Genomic DNA, 23,561 nt, shown 5'->3' with positions numbered 1-23,561 from the left:
TTATCATTGTTGTGATTAATTTGATTAGTTTTAACCTCACTATGAATGTTTTGTTTATGTAACCTGTAAGCTGCTTCAAGGTTTTTGATTGTAGAAGAGCAAAAGTATAGTATATAATTAAATAACAGAATTGAGAAGTGCTGTTGTCATTTAAAATATGTAAACTTAGTGAGAGGGAACTTCAGATCATAGAATGCAACTTTTAGGTAGATTTAACTTTAAAAGCCAAGAATTTAGAAGTCAAGTACTAATCAAAATGAATATCATTTTGCATTTTTACTTTATTCAAATGTATTCATTTACTTAGATTTCAGACATTGAAAGAAATATAAAAATAGAGAATTTAGCATTATTTACTCATCTACAATTACTTCAAATAAGAATAAGTTCTTAAACAACTGTCAATGCCCACCTAATACGTTCAAATCACTGCATTTTCCATTAAACATTGCCTTTCCTTCTGGACATATGCAAGCTGCACCTGAAGGATTGAGTAAACACAGGAACTCACAGGTTAACTGCAGACAAGGATTGAGAGCTATTTGGAAGGAGAAAAGAAAGAAGCATAATATGGATTATTTTTCAAATAAATAATGAATTAAGAAGCAAGGCCCTTACAGTATAGACATTAGATTTAGCCCTGAGCCTGTCCCTCAATCCCATTAATACAAGAAAAGGGAACAACTTCAAACAAATCCTGATCCTCTGTTTTCAAGGACATAAATGGATTTTCAGACAAGAAGTGGTAAGCAATTTGGTTTCCTATAGTTTATGGGAGCCATAAACTCAAATACAAGAAACAGTTTCATGTACTGGTTAAGACTTTAGATTAGAAACTGGGAGAATTATGAAGCCAGATGGGTGATCCTGAGACAGTCACTCCCTAGGAGGGAGGCAATTACAAAACATTTCTGAAAGACTTTGCCAAGAAAATGGCAGGGATTACTTCAGGCATCACCAAAAATCTTATTCCTAATGCTATCCCAAGTTCTCCCAAATAGCTCATTTACTAAGTCCCTAAAGTCTTATGTGCATGAGAAGGAGTGAATAAGTTATATATTTACTTTGTACGCTATTTTGAATAATAAAATATTTTATTTTTTTCCTGAAAGTAATAAAATATACTCACAGTGTATTTGTTTGTAGCGATGTGAAATCAAGGTACTTTTTGTTTTATCAGTCTCCAAGTTCAAATATTCTACAATACCATGGCCAAATTTTTGCACTCTAAATGCACCATTTTTAGGTCCAGCTCCATATATATAGTTCTCAAAAATATCAATTCTATGGGGATGTAGTAAGCCTTAAATAAGTAAAAAGAAATACACATTTCAGTTTAGATGTGACATTTCTCTACCAACATACAAACAAATGTAATTATACTATAGCATTCATTATTCAGTATTTTTAGGGTGCAAAGCAACAAAAAGGAAGGGTAAAGCTTTTATACTTCTATTCATTTATATTTTCTTTCTTCTGAACAGGGAGTTCTTATCAACAGAACATATGGAGAATCTGAATTACTTTTTACATTACAGAAAGTTTCCTCAACTAAAATAATTCAAATAGAAAAGGTATTAATTGTTATCATTTTCTAATACTTATGCAGAGACATCAAAAAATACCAAATCCTATAAACCTTACAATAAAGAATAATCCTTTGTCCCTTTGTTCATTGACTTCAATTTGGTTGGAAATTTTTAAAAAACTCTAGGAGAAAACCAGATCTTGGGGATATGCATATGCACACGCACACACAGACATACACACATATATATATGGAGTGGACATTAAAACAAATCTACACACCCCCATTAAAATGCCAGGCTTTTGAGAAGTAAAAAAATCAGACCAAAATAAATCACTTCAGTTTTTTTACAGCTTTAATACAACATATAAACTGTACAATTCAACTGAAAAATGAATACACGTTACCAGTAGGGGTCCTTAGGCAAAGACTCCTTAACACTTCACCTGCCTACCTCAGATATGAGAGTCACAAACTAGGAGAGTCATAATGGCTCAGATAATGCCTAGAAGTATCATAAGGTCTGTATCAGATGTTGGGGAACCAGGACAATCTGACAATAAATAGGTTATTGGAACAAACCATGAATAAACAAAACAAAAGGATCTGGAATTGATGGAATGCTACTACAACAGCAGATGTAATGAGATGAAGCGTAGGAAGAAAACCTACATCTACACAAACTGAGAAACAGCCAGTGACCCAAGCTTCAGCATAGTGAAGAAATTTGCTGTTCTGACAACTAGATAGGCTAATTAAACATTACATCCTGGACTCAAGGAAACCCAGAAGAACAAGTATATGTGCAGCCAATGCCTAAAAGTAGAATGACTTTGCCTATATTACAAAACACATAAGTTTATATGAGGCACAAGATCATGGATAAATAGAATACCAGAATTGGAAGAGACCTTGGAGGTCTTTTAGTCCAACACGTAACTCAGGCAAGAGCCCCTATACCATTCTGGACAAAAGGCTCTTTCCTTAAGAACCTCCAGTTATCTTAATTTATTTTGCTTATTTGTAAATTTAAAATTTATAATCTAGTTAAATAATCAAACCTCACGACCGATTACTAATGCTCAGTGGAGAAGTATATTCAGATAGTATACCTGAAAATGCCAATAGAGCCCTCACAACAATCCTTAGTAACGCAAACCAATAAATTGTATACATTACAGCCTCAAGGTAAGAAATGGTAGATTCACTCCCATCTCCTGGGAAATGAGGATAGAGGCTAAGATCAAAGCAGCTTGGAGAGAAGTTAGTAAGCTGGTGGAACTACTTGGCTACTGAAAACAAATACTAGCTCCTGGTTCCATGTGAAGCCCTAGAGACTGCTAAACAAGGTCTTAGAGCACTGGCTACTAGGTTAAGGAGATATATTAGAGAAGCAGAGGTCAAGAAGATAAATGTCTTGTTCTCCAAAGAACCAACTAAAACATAATCCCAACTGCAATGCAACAATACAGAAACAGCAGAGACACAAATGGTAGAAACTGAACAAAACTGAAAGAACATATAGGACAGTGGTGGCGAACCTATGGCACGGGTGCCAGAGGCGGCACTCGGAGCCCTCTCTGTGGGCACCCATGCCGTTGCCCCAGCCTTGCCTCCACCTGCGACTCCCTCCTCACCAGCAGCCTCCCTGGAGGAGAGTCGCCCCTGAGCGTGGCCCATGTGGAACAGCGCAGCCAAGGACATGGCAGCCAGGCAGCGTAGATAAGACTCTGCCCTCATGCCCCAATGCGCACAGTTGATGCTGCAGGGGGTTGGCAGAGGGCATGGCCGCCATGGCGCACTGGGCTGCCTGGGCAATCTGCAGTGGGCCCTGGAGGCGGTGAGTGGCCCTGCAGGCAGGCAGGATGGAGCAGAGTGGGGGCAGAGGAGGGGGTGGAGCAGGGGCAGGGCCAGTTTTGGGCACTCGGCCTCTAAAAGGTTTGCCATCACTGATATAGGAGAAAGAAAAGATACATAACATTAGTGCAAAGTGTCTGCAGGAATTGAGAGCAGACCACAGCAAGATTCCAGAAAAAGAACTAGTCACCACCATACTACTATACATCCAGTATTGAATCGAGAATATGAATTGCTGGACAGCATCTGGCCTGGACCTTATTCACATCTACTGTCAAAAATGCATGAATGATTAGCAGCACAGAGGAATCAGCTGCTAGGAGCAGACTCCCATCCAGACTGCTGAATACAAGGAAAGATAATGCTGATTATGAAAGAGCCTCACATCACACTATATTGTATAGTGGACAATAACCTGTCTCCCCACAACATGGAAAGTCCTATCAGGTACCAAAGCCACCAAGCTATAGGACTCATATGGTTCAGTATATGAGCACATCTTAGAAGGACATTGGGAACAATACCAGAGGCTCAAAACACCAGTTGCTCATAGATAGAGGAGTCACCCAAGACTTAAGGACTAGACAGACCAATCTAAGGATAGTTGGAATTAACTTCAGGAAATCCTATGACTCAATGTCATAAACATGGACCTGTGAATGCCTGGCACTATACAGTGTCAACAATACATCAAGGACCTATCTCAAGAACTCAGTGGAACTGTGAAAGACAATACTGGAAATCAATTCAAGACATTTGGCACAAGTGGTCATTAAGTGTGGCATATACCAAGGTAATGTACTGTCTCCTCTGCTATTCTAAATAGGGTTGAACCCCCCTGAGCCAGATAATCACAAGGACTGGACACAGATTACAAGTTCAAGAATTGAAATATCATCAATCACCTCCTCTGCATGCATGACATCAAACTGTATGCTAAGAGTGAACATGACATTGATTCAATGATTCACCTGACATGGATCTACAGTGAGGCTCCTGAAATACCATTCATACTGGAGAAGTATGGCTGGATAGTAATAAAGAGACAAAAGATAATTAATACCAATGGAGTAGAACTACCAGAAGGTCAAATATCAGACATAGAGATCAGCTACAAGTACCTTGATATCCCACAGTCACGTGGCAGCCAGAAAGACAAGGAAGACAGCAACTTCTAAATACCATCAAAAGATAAGGACCTGAAGACCCAGCTCAATGAAAAGAACAAGATCCACACCATCAATCATCAACACGTATGCCCTGCCAGGTATTAGATACCTTGCCGATATAGTGAATTGGCCCAAGAAGGACATGGAGGCTGTCAATGTGAAGACCTGGAAGCTCCTCATAACGTATGGAAACTTCTACCTCAAGCCCAACACCCAGAAACTGTACAGCAGCCAGAAAATGGGCAGGTGGAGTCTGAGGAGTGTCAAAGCTACTGTCCAGAACAAAACCCAGAGTGTCTACATGAGTAAGATGGCACCCATTGATATGCCGCTGAGAGAATTCCTGAGGCAGCAGCAGATATGGAACGAAGTTTAGGAAGGAAATACTACGGTAAGACAAGATTCTGTATGGAATGTACCACCAACAGATAATGATCAGCACTGGAAGATAACGATCAGCACTGAAGCACTGATCATGGCAGCACAAAAACAGACACTAAGCACCTTTAGAAAGACCTCTGAGACAGTCCTCAGAGACACATGGTGGCAGGATGTAAGATGCAGGCAGGGACAGCATATATTCAACAGTCCAAGCAAGTAACTGCCATTGTGTACAGGAACATCTGTGTAATGTATGGGCTAGACCCTCCCAAGTCCCAATGGGAGATTCCACAGAAGGCCTTTGAGAATAACAGGGCTAAGATCTTGTGGGACTTCCAGATCCAGATGGATAGATAGGTACTGGCCAATCAATATTATCACAGATATTGTGATAATAGACAGGACAGAAGATAGTGATGGTCATAGATGTAGTGGTGCCAAGTGACAGCAAAATCAGGAAGAAGGAGTCTGAGAAGCTGGAGAAGTACCAAGGCCTTAAGTAGGAATTAGAGAGAGTGTGAAAACTAAAGGTCGAACTGGCTCAATAGTGGTGTGAACACTCGGAGCTGTGACTGCAATGCTGAAAGAATGATTCCAAAAGATCCTGGGAACATTAGAGCTCTCTGTCCAGAAGAGTGCAGTGCTGGGAACAGGTAAGATACTGAGCAGAACCCTCACACACATATATAAATATATACTTACCTTGTTTGCTGCCAACACATATAACTGAATCAGAGCCATCAAAACGAATACTTCCAATTACTGATAATTCAAAATCAGCCCAGAACAAGCGTTGACTGAAGTTATCAACCACTAGACCTGTAAACATATTAATTAATAATTTGAATTTAAAACACTGCATAAGAAAATGATCTCCTAGTCCTAGATATCTTTACATCACTATACAAAACAATAGGTGAGGTGTGCTTCTAGATTTGGATTTCTCCATAGAACACTGCAGCTAGTCCCAGCGGGCAGATAGTTATGTAACACCTGACATACTTAAATCCATCCTTTCACAAAGATGCACAAGAACAGTGGCTACAGTGTTTGAGCATGCAGTTGTTATACACAACAAATGCTTGATGCAAAAGTCTTTGAAAGAGAATTCTGGTATAAATCAGGAACTGCCTATATAGTAGTTTGTATTTGGATGTTACAACATTAATGGAATAAAAGAGGACCTAAATTAGGGGTAAGGATACATTTGAAGGAAACCCCTCCATCCTTAATACTTCCTAGACCAGTGATGGCGAACCTTTTAGAGACCGAGTGCCCAAACTGCAACCCAAATCCCACTTATGCATCATTGGGTACCGGGTGGGTGTGGCCCATTGGGTGAGCATGGCTTTGGTGGTAACAGCAGACTGGGTGGGACTAAAAAGTTCAATCAATCAATTCCAACTTTGCAAGATCTTTTTCTTCCCAGCGAGAAGTTGAAATTGATTGATTGATTGATTGAACCTTTTTTTTTGTACATGGCAGCAGAGGCCTAAAGCGAAAAGGTTTTATAAAACCCAGTGACGGCGTGCGTGCCCACAGAGAGGGCTCTAAGTGCCACCTCTGGCACCAGTGCCATAGGTTCGCCACCACTATCCTAGACTACATATTTAAATTAAAAATCATGTTTCTAGACTTAATACAGTTCCCAGTTGCAAAAAATGAACATATTAGAAAAAGGTAATCAGAAATACATGCTACTTAGGAAAAACTGCTTTCCATCACACTAAATACACAAAGAAGTAGAAAAATTCAGATATTAGTATAAAATAGATACAAAAAAATTAAGAGATGCTGGTAGAAAATGTATGCTAAAAATTAAGGAAATTAAAATGTATGCTAAAAAGATGAACAAAAAATGTAAATATTTTTAAGTGGATTATTTTTTAAATCACAAACATAAAAGGCAAAGAGATGGAATTAACTTAAAGAAGAAAAACATGTAATGAGAAAAATCAAACTTACCACATTCATTTATTTAACTAAACTGGCTACAAATTTAATAAAATAAATCTATTATAAGGTTTCATAAAACCACTATGTCTAAGTAACTAAATGAAGATATAGCCAGAACCAATGAATTGATCATAATAAATAAGTTGAATATTATTGAATTCCTATATTTTGTCTGCTCACAACAAAGTACTACACTTTGCAATATTGATTTCACATTCAGCATTAATTACGGTGGAATCAATGTACATTTTCCAAAGTAAAATTTGCTTGTAATGAGTATTACTGAATTCTAATTCTAAGATTGGCTATGCTTGACATCTGATTTTCACTTCAGAACAATCACAAACATTACAATTATCTACTGTACTTTAAATCAACTCCAACTTTTCCCAGAATCAGTGCAGACATTTAATTTAGACTTTGTTCAATCTTTGACAAAAGAACTTTAAAAAAACTCAGTAATACCGGAGTTTGTTCAGAGTTTTGCAGTCTGCCACTGCTTTGTTAATATTTTAAAGTGCACTTGATTCATACACTCTAAATGATACGTAAAACGTTTATGTCAATACTGAGAACACTTATGTATGCAAATAAGAATAATAATAGCTCCTAACAACTCTAGTACATAAGGGCAAAACAGAAATAATATAACATTGTATTAGTCTTGTTTCTCAGAAGGATTCAAAACACAATCTTCTTTAATTGCTTGCTCTGCTACTGTAAGTCTCCAGTATTTCTCTGATTCCCAGGATTTCATTCTATGCCAAGGAAACTTATGTATAATATTCTATAGTAAAAATATCACAGATATATGTAGGATGTACAGATATCTAACGTCACAGTTCGTACAATGTATGTATAAATGTACTTACAAAAAGCTGTAAATTTTTCATGCCACTTTCTTAAAGTTTATGTTTATATTCCTTGCATAACTTTTATATATTACATCTACATTCTAAGATCAATATAAAGATTGTTATTTCAACTCTGTTATATTGTTAAAAAATGTTTCCTAGTAAAATTCCAGTTTAAGGAATGCTTTGATGGCTACATGCTTTATAATGTTAGGATTATATCACACTGAAGGACATTGTTTACTGTACAAATAAGAATGATGTGATGCATTATTTCCCACATCGTCCTTCATTTTTCTTCTTAGTCATATGTGAAGATAATTGCTGACCTGTATCTAATATTATCAATGATTGATTGAATAAAATATTAATACTAATTTATCTGTATAATGAACTTTAACAATGTGAATATTATTGATTTATTTGTATGCTGCTCATTTTAATAGTCAGAAAGCAGCAGTTGTGTAATCTATTTTACCAACCTGTTAGGTTAGTAAGGAAATATCACATGAATTGATTTTCTTATTTTTCTTATTTTAAAAGCTTTTATTTTATTTATTACCTTATTTTATTATAAGATAATAAAATATTTGAAATTAAAAAAGATGTAATGGTCAAGTGCAGCTGTAACTTATTTGCCGTGTATGGAAATTTTAAAAATTGTTTCTTTTGCAATCAAAATAGTCAGGCACAAATCAAAATGATGGAAACGGGATGAACTGTTCATTGCCCAACCTTTTATACTGGATCCAAACAGTGAATGGAAGTACGTAAGTCATGTACTATGTGTCACAACATTGTGGTGCACATTTCATTTCTTATTTCTTTATTTAATATGGCTACTTATCTTAAAATGCAACTCTGGGTGGATCATTGTCATTTGCCCCACTTAATCCCTCTTGCAGACACCTATGACTGAATTAATAAGCATCAAAAAACAAGTACTATATAGTTATATATATTGTATATTGTTGTATACATTGCAAGCTTATGTTATCCTAAAAGTACAATCTGTATGTGACATTTGAATAACAGAAAAAAATGATTCTGTGGAAAATACATACTTGCAACATCAAGAGAGAAAAAATAGAAAAAAAGTAATTCTTGCTGCATATAGAAAACAATACAAAAAACACTGAATCAGGATTATTGCTAGGCTGCAATATAGCACAGAATAACTTAATTTTTTTAGCTGAAACGGAGTCCATTAATATATAATGTATTATTAAAATTTAGCTGTACCTGTTGGTCTTTGTACATTTTTTTGTACAATTATCCTCCTCAAAGTACCATCCATCGCTGCTTCTTCTATATGAGAACGATCTCCAATTACAGTCCAATACATCATGCTGGAAATCCCAAACACAAATCACATAGTACTGTTCCATAATACTTAACACAAAGAGCCTGCTGCTATAGGTCAGTTTATTCATTTTGGGTCCTTATGAGAATTCACAAAGCTACCTATTTTTTATTTTGAAACTGAGGAAACTCTATTCCATGAACCCAAATGAAAAACTAATGAGAATAATGCCCAGACATAAATCCTAGGTGTACATGATAGCTTCTCATGGGATATTTTAATATCTCTGGTTAATTATGGATGGGCTATAATGTTTTTACATTACATTATATGTATTACATTATATGTCTTACTTTATAAACATTTAAATAGGACTGAGATGTGAAGTCAAGAATAATAAGCTAGGGATGCATGATAATAAGCCAGTGGCTCTTTTCTCCTTCGTCATTTTGTAATATCCTCGGTGTAAAGGCCAGGGATTCCTTCTTCTAAAATTGCCAATTAGTGGTGTCTTCATAACATAAGATTTATTTTTGTCTTGTTCCCTGAATTTAAACATTTATCTGAGAAGTCTCACATATTTTTCCAAGGCATAGGACACACTTTTATTGAGCTATGGTTTATTTTGTTTCTAAATAGCAACTGCTACCCATTGTCTGAATTGTAATAAGTGGACGTTCAAAGCAGTATAGATGTAATCAGGCTCAAGTGAAACAAGTACTGAAAACAGAAATATATGGGGCAATATCAGTTTTGTGACAAAGTTAAATGCAGTTATTGCAGGCTTTGCAGTGGTCTTTAGTTTGACTTTGATCACTGCCCTTTCAGAAAAGATCTATGACTCTGGCCCCCAAGCAACTTTTCAGTGCTCTCCTGTATATTATTTTTGGTATTAAAAATGTTTATTTCAGACTTCTATATATTCATATTTCTGCTTTTTACCGGGCTCCATTGGACTATTCAACTGGCTATTATTTAAATTAAAATGTTAAAGTCATTCTCGCTGATCTCCTAGGGAATTTGCATTTTGAGTAATTTTAAATGAGAATTTGTCAACAAGTAAAGGAGCAGGCAAGAAAGGGCTAATTTTCTTCTCTGTGAAGAGGAGGACCAAGCAAACACAGGAGCTATGTCTTTCCAGAGGCATTTGCACTATATGATGCCTAACATAATGCCTATCATAAAAGTTCTTGTTAACAACATACCCTTTCAGAGGATTTACGGCAATTGCATATGGTTCTCCTGCCATATTTGTAAGGAGTCTTGTACAGTTTGGTCCACTTATTTGTCCCACATTGATGGAATATCTTAAACTTGTCCAATGAGTTGTATAATAACTAAACCAATGCATTCTGGAATGATCAGTCCAGTAAATGTTTCCAGCTATCCAGTCAACTGCAATGTCTCTAGGGCGTTTGAATTCAGGACACTAGAAAGAAAGCAAAAAAATAGATGTTTAAAATTGGTCTGCTATATATTTATTTGATCTGATTGATCTATAAAGAAACCTAGCATTTTAACATTGACTTTGGAAGAACATTTAAAGTATAAATATTTGTATATTTTAATAGGTTATGATGACTTCAAATTTATTTTTCTCCAAAAATAGTTTATGCTTCATAGATTGCCACAATTGCTTTGCATATTATATTTTTTGCCTTTCATATAGTTTTTAAGCCATTAAGATTTTGCAATTGCCATTTCATAATTTCTTTACGGGTATATATAGCAAAGGATAGCTCTAAAGGGACCATATAGTAGCAATGATACTACAAATGGGATTTGCAGTATCAATTGACAGGGTTAGCAAACAGGTGAAAAAACTCAGCCAATCGACTGAAGGAGCGCACCACAACTGTGCAGAGTTGAACTCGACTCAGCCTCTTCTCTTGCCTCCTGCAGCACACCTATTCACATTTAATTTCTGATTTCTGATTGACCTCATGCAGGCTGGACAGGGACAGCTAAAGGGTCAGATGTGGCCTGGGGGCCATAAAATGCCCAGGTTAGTTGTAGAAAAAGTTGTTGCACAGCAGGTTCATAGGGTTCTGGATGAAGCAGATTATTATCTGGATCCCTTTCACTCAGGATTCAGGCTTGGATATGGAATTGAGATAGCATTGATCTCACTCTTGGATGACCACTGGCAGAAGCAGGAGGGGGTTAGTGCATCCATCCTTGCTCTTCTTGACCTCTCAGTAGCCTTCTATACCACTGATCATGGTATCCTTCTGGACCAGCTTGAAAGTTGGGGTTTGGCAGCACAGTGTTGTGCTGATTCTCCTCCTTCCTCTGGGGTTAGTACTAGTTGGTATTGACAGGAGGCTCCAGTCCTGCCCAGCCCACTTGAAATTACAACAGTAAAGGAACTTACAACCATTGCCTAACCTTCAGACGTTGCAGCGCTTCATGGTCATGTAATTGCAATTTGGGCACTTGACAATCAGCTTACACTAATGATGGGTTGCCAAGCATCCTGAAATCATGTGATTGCCATCTGCAATCTTTCCTACTGGCTACCCCACAAAATCAACAAGGAATTCAGCAGGGAAGATAGCAGGCTGCAGTTGCCTGGTTGATTCCTGGAGGTTGGTGAAAACAGTCCATCCTGAAATCCAAGCTTGGATTTCTGCTTGCGTCTCAGGATGGATCTTTTTCAGCCATTTTTGATAGCAAAAGCACTGCTTCAATGATTTTGTCCCCCACTGGGCGGAATCTCCTGTCTATGAGGCTGGTTGAAAATGGACTCCAGTGAATCTCTCCACTAAGCAGCATTTTTGCTGTCAAGGAGGCTGGGTGAAAATTGACTTTTTCACTCTGAGAACAAAAGGTCTACCTAACAGATTTATTTTGCCTTGTATTGGGCAGAATGTCTCCAGAAGATACGAGGGGAATGCAGCTCTGGGCTGGAGAAAAGAAGGTTGAATCTGTGCATGGAGAGGAGCTGCCTGTCCCCCTTCAGCAAGCTGGTTTTTTTCTTCTTCGTTTTTTTCACTTTAATGACTGTGCCTGGCAAAGCCAGGATGCAGTCCTAAAATCAAATCAGAATACATGGTGACATTCTTTAAAACTGCCATGACTTGCAACTATGGTTCTGGGCTATTATAGAGATATTCTCTCTCTTTCAAAGAGTCTTCACTGTTCACAGAAAAGCCAACATGGAACAGAAGAAAGTCACCTGAGGCTTACCCGACTTAAATACTTTTCCAGAGCAGCATATTTTTCTGCAATTTTAATATACAAATATATACCATTCTTATTTTTTTTTAATTCTTCTATTCTTAAATTTAAATTGTTAGGAATATATTCATTGATATATAAATAATGTACAGGAAACAATGACTTTTGCTTCAATATCTACATTTTTTTTTTTAATTTTAAAGTTACAATTTAATGTATAAATATGCACCATAAATACAATATAGAATAACTATTTCAAGACTGATGTATTACTAGCTTCAGTTACAATCACTTAATATAATTTAGATAAATGGACAAATCTTATTAATTTGAGTAATCATTTCTGTAGGAATATTTGTGTACATCTGTTTACACATGACTGTTTTTATTAATAACTATCAATAAATTCAAATAAAGTTCAAAACATTTAAGCAATAAAATGTTAAATAATTATGCTATTCCAAAACATTTGTTGTTTTTATTGTTGTTACTGTTATCACAATCTATTTGAGATGAAAATAAAATAGAAATGAAAGTGAAAAATACCAAATTTCACTAAAATCCACGTAAGATGAAGAGAAAATAGGCTCATGCTTACCTTCTTAAGTATACAAATCTCTGGGAAGTCTAAAGTTCTGCAGACACACACTCACACACTGCATACACAGAACTTTCTCAGACAAGAACTTAGAATGCTCAAAAGGCATTATAGAAACTACTGCAGGGAATGATATGTGCTTCAAGATAACTGCACTATTGAGAGAATCAATAGAATTCTTCTAATATTTGTAAAAAAATGGTGAAACGTGGACTAAGTGTCCTACCTGCCACAATTGCACTGCTGACCCTTCCCTTAAAGGGAAGGCATTCCAACAAGTTCTTTGTGATATATTCAGGACACCAATAATTGGCCAAATCAGGATATTGTTAATTAGAAATAACATGATAATAAACAGCATTAAAGCTGAGAAGTACTGAAATCTACTATATTGCTTGTTGCAGCCTACGTAGGAGATATTTGGGCATACAAAGAAATAAAAACATTGGTATCAAATGCAGTTTTTGGCACTCTCTGAGCTTGGTTGTTTGCACTTGATTAGGTAATGGCTTCAGTGCCACCACTGAACATCTTCAGCTAGCACTGAATGTTACCTACTTGGGTAAATGCATCCTAGTCTGCAAGAAAACAACCAAACTCAGAGAGCACCAAGGACCCCACAGTTCAATCCTGAGCTATATATATTCTCTTCTGATAATATCTGTATTATAGCAACAAAGAAGTATTCCCAGGGTGGCACCTTTTACAGGCACTAAATATCTATATTATTTGGTCATGACCTATCAAACTCCAACAAGTGTAAATATTTTTATTCTTAAGGTGATTATAATTATAAACAGGTTCACATTGAAGAAGACATTTTTTTTAATCACAGTAAAAATCAGTTCCAGGTACAATAGCAATAGCACTTAGACCAGTGGTTCTCAACCTTTTTAATGCCGCGACCCCAACCGGTTGTAAGTCGAGGACTAAACCAGTCGTAAGTCGAGGACTAAACCGGTCGTAAGTCGAGGACTAAACCGGTCGTAAGTCGAGGACTACCCAACCAATCGTAAGTCGAGGACTTTCCCTGCCTGGGAGCGCTGCGCATGCGTGGTTCTGCCCCCTGCGCCGGCCGAGGCGTAGCTGGCAAGCGGCAGAGATGGAGCAGGCCGACCACCAGCTGGCCCAGCCCAAGGGAGGTAAGGCACCCGCCGGAAAAGGGGGGAAATGGCGGACAAAAAAAATGGCGGACAGCCTTGCTTGGCGACCCCCATGAAATGGTCGATCGACCCCAAATGGGGTCCCAACCCACAGGTTGAGAACCACTGACTTAGACTTATATACAGCTTCACAGTTCTTTATAGCCCTCTCTAAACAGTTTACAGAGTCAGCCTATTACCACAATCTGGGTCATCATTTTGCCAGCCTTGGAAGGATGGAAGGCTGAGCCAACCTTGAGCTGGTGAGACTCGAACTGCCGAACTGCTGGCAGTCAGCAGAATTAGCCCGCAATACTGCATTCTAACCATTACGCCACCACCACAATACAACCCATGGCTTCATATTATTGTAAATCTATACTGACTTACTGGGGTTAACAAGGACAAAGAATTGGAATTCTAAGTTATCTGGAACTTTTTGTATTTGGAAACTGTCACGTTTACGTGAAAAAAGAAAAAAAAAGAATTCCAAAATAAAAACATGCAAAATATCTCAGCATTGTTGACTTACTATCACACCGCTACTGCTTTGTCTTCTTTCTCCCCCATTGACCTTTTTATAGAAAATGCCTCCTGGATTAAATTGAGTACTCCAAATAATAATTTCCCCTTGATAATACAGATCCATTCCAGTTATTCTTGAGTTATGTTCAATGTGAGTAATCTGTTGATGAACATCACTGTAGTTGAATGGATATACAAAACCCAGGATATCAGTGTCATTAGCAATGTAGAGAACTTGATCTTCAGAGCCTGGAAATTATTGTAATGAAATACAAAAATAAAGTAAATTTCAACTATTAAAAAGAAAGGCAATTCATTTATTTTAACGTTTTATATATGCTTTCTATATTTTTGAGTAAATTATAAATTTCAAATAGACTTATTTGAAGAGGAGTAATCTTAGACCACACTGTTGGATTCTTCTTTTCAGAGAAGCAGCTAGAAGAAAAGAGTTTAATTTCAGATGACTTGTGAGGTTTTCCTAAGACATTCATTTGATGCCAACATTTTTTTTTCAGATACCAAGCACTATATGTTATTTTCAGGCAATTTTTTAAAAAAGGTCAATAGCTTTAAGTAAATGGCTGCTTGTTTTGTATCTTAAAATTCCACTATTTCATTTATGTAAATTGCTGTGGAATATTTACTAATGAAGGGTGCTGTGAAATATTTTAAGAATAAATAATGGAAAGTACACGGCAGTTGTACAGTTTTATTATCTAAAATTGCAAGTTTTATGTATAAATATTAGTAATCCAATGAAGTTTCCATTATAGTCTAAATGTATGTGAAAGTAGAAATAAAAGGAAACTTGTTGATTCCTCACCAGGGGATATATCTGAATCATTTTAAAGAATTTCAGTAATATTAGCAATATTTCAAACAGAATTTATGTGTCTCTAGAATCAAGGTATTAGTGTATTTAAGGAAAGGATTGGGATTCTGATTAACCATTCTGAGAAACTGCTATTTCTATTCACAGAAAATAGTCTATTACAATCAATGGAGGCTGACAGGAGATAATACTATTTTCCAAGCGAATCATATGGTTTGAATCAAGAACTTCAAACAAATTACTTTTTAATTTATTGCTTTCAGTAATTAAATGAGTGTAATAAATGCAAGATTTAATATATATTAACAAAATTCAGGTGCATAAGCAATTCTTCTTCTTAAAACAGAAACAGCGAAATTACATTATATGATTTTAAGGCTTTCAATTTCAAATAGGAACCTGAGGAAAAACTTTCTCTGTGTGCTCCTTTTTTGAGCATGCACACACAGAAAATACCAGTAAAGTTTAACAATGCTTTGTCTTTCTTCCTCAGTCCCAGACAAGTATGCCATGCAGTGAAACAATGCATTAGCATGGTCAGAAAAATAGTAGATCTGTTCACATTTTCTATCATATGCAGGACTGTGAAAAATTTCAAATCAGATTATAAAAGAAATGGTTTGTCATCAAAATTACCATACTGCTTTGTTTCAATTAAGGGGTAGAAACAGAAGAAAAATACTTTTTCATTATGCCCTGTTGTATGCTTATTTACAATGCCATTGTGCACAAAAGAGTCATGATTGCTGTGTGCACCAATATCATGGATTCTTTTGTCAGCTTACCTTTTGCAATGCAGCTACTGTTTTTCTCTTTATAGTTCTTTTCACAGGTACATTTATATGACCCTTTTACATTGATACAGAGCTGTGAGCAGATGCCAAATATTAGACATTCATTGATATCTAGAAAAGAAAATTCTTTATTATTTGTTTCAAGTTATACATAAGCTGTTGCAAAAAGATGGGCCAGGTGGTATTAAAATTTGGAAACAAATTTAACATAGTTCAAAACAATTCATAAACAATATTTTAATAGTATAAAGCACTGATAGAAAAAATACAGCCAAACAGCCATTTCTGTAAAGCATCATTAAACTCTAAAGTCCTATATTTAATTGGACCAAGGCTATGGCCTTGGATCTGCTCATTTCTAGAATGCAGCCCTTTTCATGTAGTACAGTGGTTCTCAACCTGTGGGTCGGGACCCCATTTGGGGTCGATCGACCATTTCACGGGGGTCGCCAAGCAAGGCTGTCCGCCATTTTTTTTGTCCGGCATTTTTTCCCCCCTTTTCCGGTGGGTGCCTTACCTCCCTTGGGCTGGGCCAGCTGGTGGTCGGCCTGCTCGGTCTCTGCCACTTGCCAGCTACGCCTCGGCCGGCGCAGGGGGCATAACCACGCATGCGCGGCGCTCCCGGGCAGGGAAAGTCCTCGACTTACGACCGGTTGGGTAGTCCTTGACTTACGACCGGTTTAGTCCTCGACTTACGACCGGTTTAGTCCTTGACTTACGACCGGTTTAGTCCTCGACTTACGACCGGTTGGGGTCGCGGCATTAAAAAGGTTGAGAACCACTGATGTAGTACATAACCTGGGATGCTCTCCATCTAACATAAACTGTGCAAGCCTGGGTTAATGTATCATAATCATAGATATCCATAGGAACCAATGCGTTTTTCAAAATGCTGAAAGCAGTATTGCATATCATGATGCAAGCTACATTTTTCTATGTGACACCATACTACACTGGTGCTGCTTTCCCCCCTTTTAATTCTCCACCATTGATCATAGGCATAAATACAATCTGCAGGCTTTTATCTTTGATCCATGTACAATCAGGAAAACATTTCAGCATTTTCAAATTTCCTGAATTCTAGCTGACAGAATATTGAAGATTTTAACAGTCACCATACGCATGAACACAAATTATAAATATTCCATAAGACACCAAGAGCATATTTGATATAGACTGGTAAATTCATGTGAAATGAATCCAAAAACTCTCAGATTTGAAATTTTCATACTTCAAAGAACATATAAAAAACAGCAGTGTATATTTGGAAAAACAGTTCTTCTTTTTCCAGACTACTATGTTTAAGGAGCTATTGCGTTATAATTAATATAACTCTTAAACCAGTCATACTTTTATTTGGAGTTTTATTTCGACTGATTTAAGGTGTTTTAGGTGGAACATTTTTCCAAGAAATAACAAAACCAACTAAATTCTTCCTGCTATTTAAAAAATGTTCATGATATTTTGACTGCTTAACTTGCAGGAGAAATTAAAAAAAAACCCTGTAATTCCAGTTGCCACAAATGAAACGACTTCCTCTATACTTTAACTGTTATTAAAATCTAACTTCTAACATCATATAGTAATGTTATGAAACATTTTTAGAATGTTTCAAAGCAGTGCTTCAGAAATACCTTCACATTGCCAGTTTCTCCTATTCCTCTGAAATCCAGGCTTACATTGGCAGAAAATTGATGATTTGGTTTTATTACAATATGCATCATCACCACAAGGATTCACATTATTTTCACAGTTGTATTCAGTCAAGCCTAAGAACAAACATAAATTTAAATGTTTGCAAAATAAAACTTTTTAACATTTTTATACTAACTATGAACAATCACAATTCTTTCTACAAGCAAAATTTAGTACACAAAGACATAATATTTCAAAATTTTATTTTAACAGAAGTTATTTTTATATGATCTTAAGAAAAAGCAGAGTATCACAGAACTTATTTTGATTGAAACAAGCTTGGAACTATTTCAGCTGTAACTCCATGTTTCAACAGTTTGGAGGATCAGCATGTCTCTTGAATCCCCTCCCTATTATTCCAAATTAGAAGTTTCTGAATGACTCAGTTAATGCAACATGTTAAGCCAGTAAGCATAGGCGATGGAGCAGTACTTTTACCACAGTTTGTAACAATAGCTTATTATAGATTAACCTACTTTAACCACGATCCGCCATCGCATCCAAATGTGGAATAATGCCTAATTTATGATTAAGCAATTATCACTTTTTCAGGTGAATGAGAAGGTACTCCTGCAATGTCTCTACTGTTCCTATTTTGCTTTTCAACTCTCTGAGGGGAATTGGTTGATAAAACAAAGAAAGAAGTTGGGAAAGGATTAATCTTCTTTCAATCTCTATGCACTAGCTCCAGGTTTTAGAGTTTCTAAACAGAAACAACTAAGGTTGTTCGGGGGTTCTGGGTAAAAGGAACTAAGACTTTCAAAATAGGAGTGGTTGTGATTTCATTGCCTCTGGGAAGGACTTTATTGGTTGGATTTCTTAACTAAATTTGACACTAAATATGTTAAACTGGGTTAGAGAGTAAGGAAGATAACCTCAATGGAGATATGCTGCAACTTACCTAAATGACTGTTGATAATCTAGGATCCTTTTTTTATTCTTTCCTACATTTTTGAAAATGTATGAGTTAGTGTTTTGTTTTTAACGTTTTTTTAAATGTGTATCTCTGTGTATCTGTGTGCATGTATATAGATATTAAAATAAATTGAGAGAGAAATACGTGGAATATCTACAAGGAATCTATTTTTAAATATGATTCAGACCATATATTCAGACCCGAGGACAAATCCAAAGAGGTCTGAACCAAAATGAATTGGATGTTGGAAATGAATTCTAAAAATTCAAATGTACACATTTTTATTGGATGATTGGCCTTTCTATGTATCAGATGGAATACGTTAAATTTAATGTAATAATTTGTTTCCCACTATATACTAAAGTGTATAAAATATGCAAAGGAGATAGCCAGCAGAATCTCAAATATAATGACTTTGCATATTTTATTGGAACCTTAAACAGAGATCAACTTTGAACATAAATGAGTTTAATTGATATGCCCTAGACTAGAGCAACGAGCATTTTTCCTTTGAGAATATCAGCAATTTTTTTTCTTTTTTTTTACTGTTTCTTCATTCTCAGGATCCATTATTTCTTCCTCCCCCATTAATTCTTATCAGGCAAAGAGAACAAAATATCTAGGAAATAAGTTGTTGTTGATGGTTATATACTATTTTTCCTCATTCCCTACCATATCTTTATTTTTTTTAAAGTATGATGATTTTTTTTTTAAATATACTGTGGTGAAAATTTGGAAATATTCCCATAGACATTTGGGAGGGTTGATGATCTCTAAAAGTCCTATCATCCCTTTTTTCATTCATTCTTTTTGGGGAGGGTACCCAAAGAATCTACAGTTATGATACTTTCTATTACAGCCTAGGAAAACTATTTTCTCAAATCACAAATAAATTCAAATTGAATAGTATTCCTCACTAATTTCATATTTTAATTAAACAATGTCCTATACAATTGTTGATCCCAATGCTCTGATCTATATCACAGTCTTTATTTTTTTTCTTCCTTTAAGGATTAACATTCTCATTTGTTCCTTTTCTTTACCATTCTTCTCTATGTGACTAGATGATTAGCGTATTTTTCATTTTTTAGTGTCCAGGACTGAAGTAATAAAAAACTTAAATCAAAAAGCACTTTTATATGCATTGAAAACTATTTTCCTCCTTTTGGTTCAAGAAATAGAGGACATTTGAGGCAAAGATTTGTAATGTACTGCATCCAGGTATTATACACTGTATAAATATTAATAGACAATTGTGACACTTTAGCACAATATTATTTTTCTCAACTTCAAAGGAAGCTGTAAAAAATCCATTATACAACTAACACTGCAAGTTGGAGACCAAGCCACATGCAACAAAATAACTTTACATTCTTGAAACAGGAAGAACAATGGGGTATCTGGCAGTGATAACATAATGGTTGAAGCATTGAAATTCCATAAATGAATCAACCTCATGAACATATATGTAAAATATCAATAGTTATAATTTGAATTACACTGTTAGGTCTATCATAAAATAACTGTTGCTTAGTTTGTACTATTCACATTGATACAAAATTAAGATCGATTAGATTATTCAAATTCTATTCTGTATTTTTTTCTGTTCTTGGGCATAAAAAATTGACCATCTCTTAATCAAACTTACTTGTTTTACAGCCTTGTTCATCTGAACCATCTCCACAGTCATCAAACTGATCACATTCTAGTGCCATAGGTATGCACTTCTTATTACTACAAGCAAACTCATTCTTTTTACAAGGTCGGGCTTTATATGTAGTTTTGTCTGCAAAAAGACACACGAGGGCAGTCAACTCTTTTTAGCCTTTGATATTATTGTTATTCATAAAATAAATGCAAAAGGCTTTACAGAATGCAGTTTCCTGGACATGAAGGTGCCTGCTGTGTAGAACTCATAAAATAATAAAGGCTTTCTATTGCTCCTGGGGCAGAGAATATGAGGCCCCAGATCTCAATATTACAATTGCCTAAAGGAGAAATACATTACTCACAGAGTGATGTCTGCTCTATTCGTAAATTCAAGACAACAAACCAGCAAAAGGGTACTGAACAGGCTGAATGCACATTGACAGGTAGGGAGCAGGATCACTATTATAGTTGCTTTTCACATACTGTAAAGACAATACTCATCTGAAGTAGGGTTCTGCCACCATATCAGTTTAAAGCAACTGAATGTCAAATGAAAGAAATAACAAAAAAGGTGAAGGGATGTGTTTTCCTTATCATAGAGAAAAATTACCTATGTGGCCACTAGGAATTGAAAACAACTTAATGGCACATAATCAGTCAAACACACTTATTTCCCAATCTCTTGACATGGAGAAAAAGAATAAGTTCTAGATGTTTGGGATGGCTAGATACATGAATGTCCATGGGGGATGAAATAGAAAATGTGCATGTTGACATCATCAGTCAAATGTCATAATTTATATGTCATTACATAACGGCAGCATTTGCCTGATGACATCGTCATTTAGTCATTTATTTTAGTTTAGTCATTTTGGAGTTATTCAGATTTGATGGTCAAACTGATTTTATACAATGTTTCGCTGGCCTCAGCATGAACAATACTTTCTATTGAGCAAAAGCTTTCAGTCCAATTAATGTTCTTTCAATAAAGAAAAAAAAACAACCTACAACAAAATTAAGCAAGATCAGAAGCACAATATTGAACTGGTAGCTAGGTTTCTGAAGAGCCATTTGGATACCAATTACTGCTGAGAATACCAGTATGATTCCTATTCTGGAAATACAAATGAGCGCTATTACTTTACACCTACAGTACGTGAGAGCTACCAAAGGAGAATTTAATGCTCTTATTGTACCACCATTATGCTAAAATGAATTCTGCCACCAAGCCATCTTTAGAGATCTGTGAGTTATAGTCTCAGTTTTTACTGTGTTTTCCCAAAAATAAGAGGCACCAGGTCTTATTTTCAGGGGAGGGACTTTTTCACTCACCTTGCAGTGGCAGCGCTGACAACCCTGCCCAGCTGCCTCACTTCTTCTGCAGCTGAAGGAGCAGCTCCATTCTCAGCTGCAGAATGAAGCTTTTCCTTCAACTGCAGAAGACGTGGGCCGGCGAGGCAAGTATCGATCCATGGGAGGCCTGGCTGCAATGGTAAGCTCCACCCCCGTCTTAGTTTGATTTTTAGGCATGCGCCTTGGCACAAAACTAGTGCTTATTTTGGGGATAGGGCTTATATTAGGCCCACTTCAAAAAAATCAAGCTAGGGCTTATTTTCAGGGTAGGTCTTACTTTTGGGGAAAACGCGATAAGAAAAGAAAGGTTCCTCCCCCCAAAAAAGACTGTTTTTTTCTTGATTGTAAAACTACGATTATTTACCACAATGATCTTCATCTGAATCATCACCACAGTCATCAATCCCATTACAAATTTGCTCATGTTTCAAACAAACATGATTATTTCTGCATCGGTACGGCCTGGTTGGAGGGCATGGAAAATTTACTGTGAAAAAATCCAAAATGTGTATTATTTGGTTCTGCAGAGAATACGTCTTTTACATATATATTTTTTTTCTTTCATCAAACAGGGAAAATATAATTAAACTGTTAGATATACTTTCTCCTTAATATCACTTGTAACTGAATGTTAATAATTTCTACTAGATAAGAGAAAATATGCTGGAAAGTTCTTTCAATTATGTTCCTCCTGAGTCATAAAGAGAAACTCTCTTTGAACATATTGAGTATCTTCACAAAATGTTGCCTGCTTCAAATGTAATGTATACAACCTGTAATCTCAAGACATAAATATTCTTCTTATACAAATTAAAGACAAAGGAAAAGAAGAACAGCACTGAAGAAAACAACAACTACAGAGAATTTGTTATTGAATATTTTATTGCTTATGCTTTTGTGGGCTCTAGGCCACAAACTTACGACATATTTCAGGAAATTCATCTGAGTTATCTCCACAATCATCTTCTCCATCACAAACCCAAAAATAGAGTTTACAGAGTGAATTGTTGCAAAGGAATTCATCTGCTCTACATATGTTCCTTCCTGAAAATACAAAATAGCAAAACTAAAATATGTACATCTTATAAATTTTTATTTTTAAGTTTATATATATTGGGATCCCACAAGACAAGGTAGATTTCCATGATTTTATATCTTGCCTTAAATAGCTGCTAGGGATAAAATTTAAGACTGGTAATGAAGAATAGTAGCAGATTCTTCTCCAGTGGAAGACAGATGTTTATGGGAAAATAAGAAGCTAACAATCAGGACATGTATGCTCATGTACTCTTTCAACCAAATTCCCCAGCAACCAGTACCAAACAGCCTTTTATCCCTGCAGCCTGAATACTTCTAATTTGTTCTAATAATAAAGAAAATCGCTTTGAGAAAATTCATTGGGAAAATAATACTAGGACAAGCAGGTCAATCCCTCCTCCATCATGACATAGAGGTGCTTCCTACTTTCAGAAAGCTGCTATCTGCTAAATTTGATGAATCTATAAATTTGATTGTGCATTCCAAAACTATTAGCTATCTATGCTTTCCTAATACAAGAGATCCTATCTATTTCCTTGTTACCTTTTCATTACCATTTGCTCTAAGCAATATAAATTTTATATGACTTGACATGAAAGGAAATTTGATCAAAGGAAAATGCAGTTTTTAGCTGATTTTCTCCCTAAACCTCCTGATACAAGTATCTTCCTGTAGATATGTAAATTTACCAAGAAAATATTGCTAAGGGGAAAATATAATTAAATACATGAAATTAGTCATTGATCTACAGTTGCTGTCGGCTTGCTGGTTATGTAGTTGATTGCAG

The 23,561-nt window shown here is 36.0% G+C and overlaps 1 protein-coding gene across 1 annotated transcript in view; it reads right to left on the bottom strand.

Moving 5' to 3' along the window:
- The window catches only part of LOC107295437 (low-density lipoprotein receptor-related protein 1B-like), a gene marked incomplete at its 5' end in the record, with an annotated part of 50,351 nt that extends 27,571 nt beyond the window's left edge, over positions 1 to 22,780 (bottom strand). Inside the window, 12 exons of the mRNA XM_015824749.1 lie at positions 413 to 538; positions 1,130 to 1,303; positions 5,638 to 5,754; positions 8,988 to 9,094; positions 10,254 to 10,477; positions 14,501 to 14,742; positions 16,114 to 16,233; positions 17,757 to 17,891; positions 20,382 to 20,519; positions 21,385 to 21,387; positions 22,101 to 22,223; positions 22,658 to 22,780. Of these exons, the coding sequence (XP_015680235.1) occupies positions 413 to 538; positions 1,130 to 1,303; positions 5,638 to 5,754; positions 8,988 to 9,094; positions 10,254 to 10,477; positions 14,501 to 14,742; positions 16,114 to 16,233; positions 17,757 to 17,891; positions 20,382 to 20,519; positions 21,385 to 21,387; positions 22,101 to 22,223; positions 22,658 to 22,780 (1,632 nt within the window). The remainder of the gene's footprint in view (positions 1 to 412; positions 539 to 1,129; positions 1,304 to 5,637; positions 5,755 to 8,987; positions 9,095 to 10,253; positions 10,478 to 14,500; positions 14,743 to 16,113; positions 16,234 to 17,756; positions 17,892 to 20,381; positions 20,520 to 21,384; positions 21,388 to 22,100; positions 22,224 to 22,657) is intronic.
- Between the last annotated feature and the right edge of the window lie 781 nt (positions 22,781 to 23,561).

This window comes from Protobothrops mucrosquamatus, unplaced genomic scaffold (genome assembly GCF_001527695.2).
Source record: "Protobothrops mucrosquamatus isolate PMUCROS unplaced genomic scaffold, P.Mucros_1.0 scaffold2337, whole genome shotgun sequence".
Taxonomy (NCBI): Eukaryota; Metazoa; Chordata; class Lepidosauria; order Squamata; family Viperidae; genus Protobothrops; species Protobothrops mucrosquamatus.
Note: the sequence above shows the minus strand (reverse complement) of the source record. Positions and strands in the feature narration are given on the sequence as shown.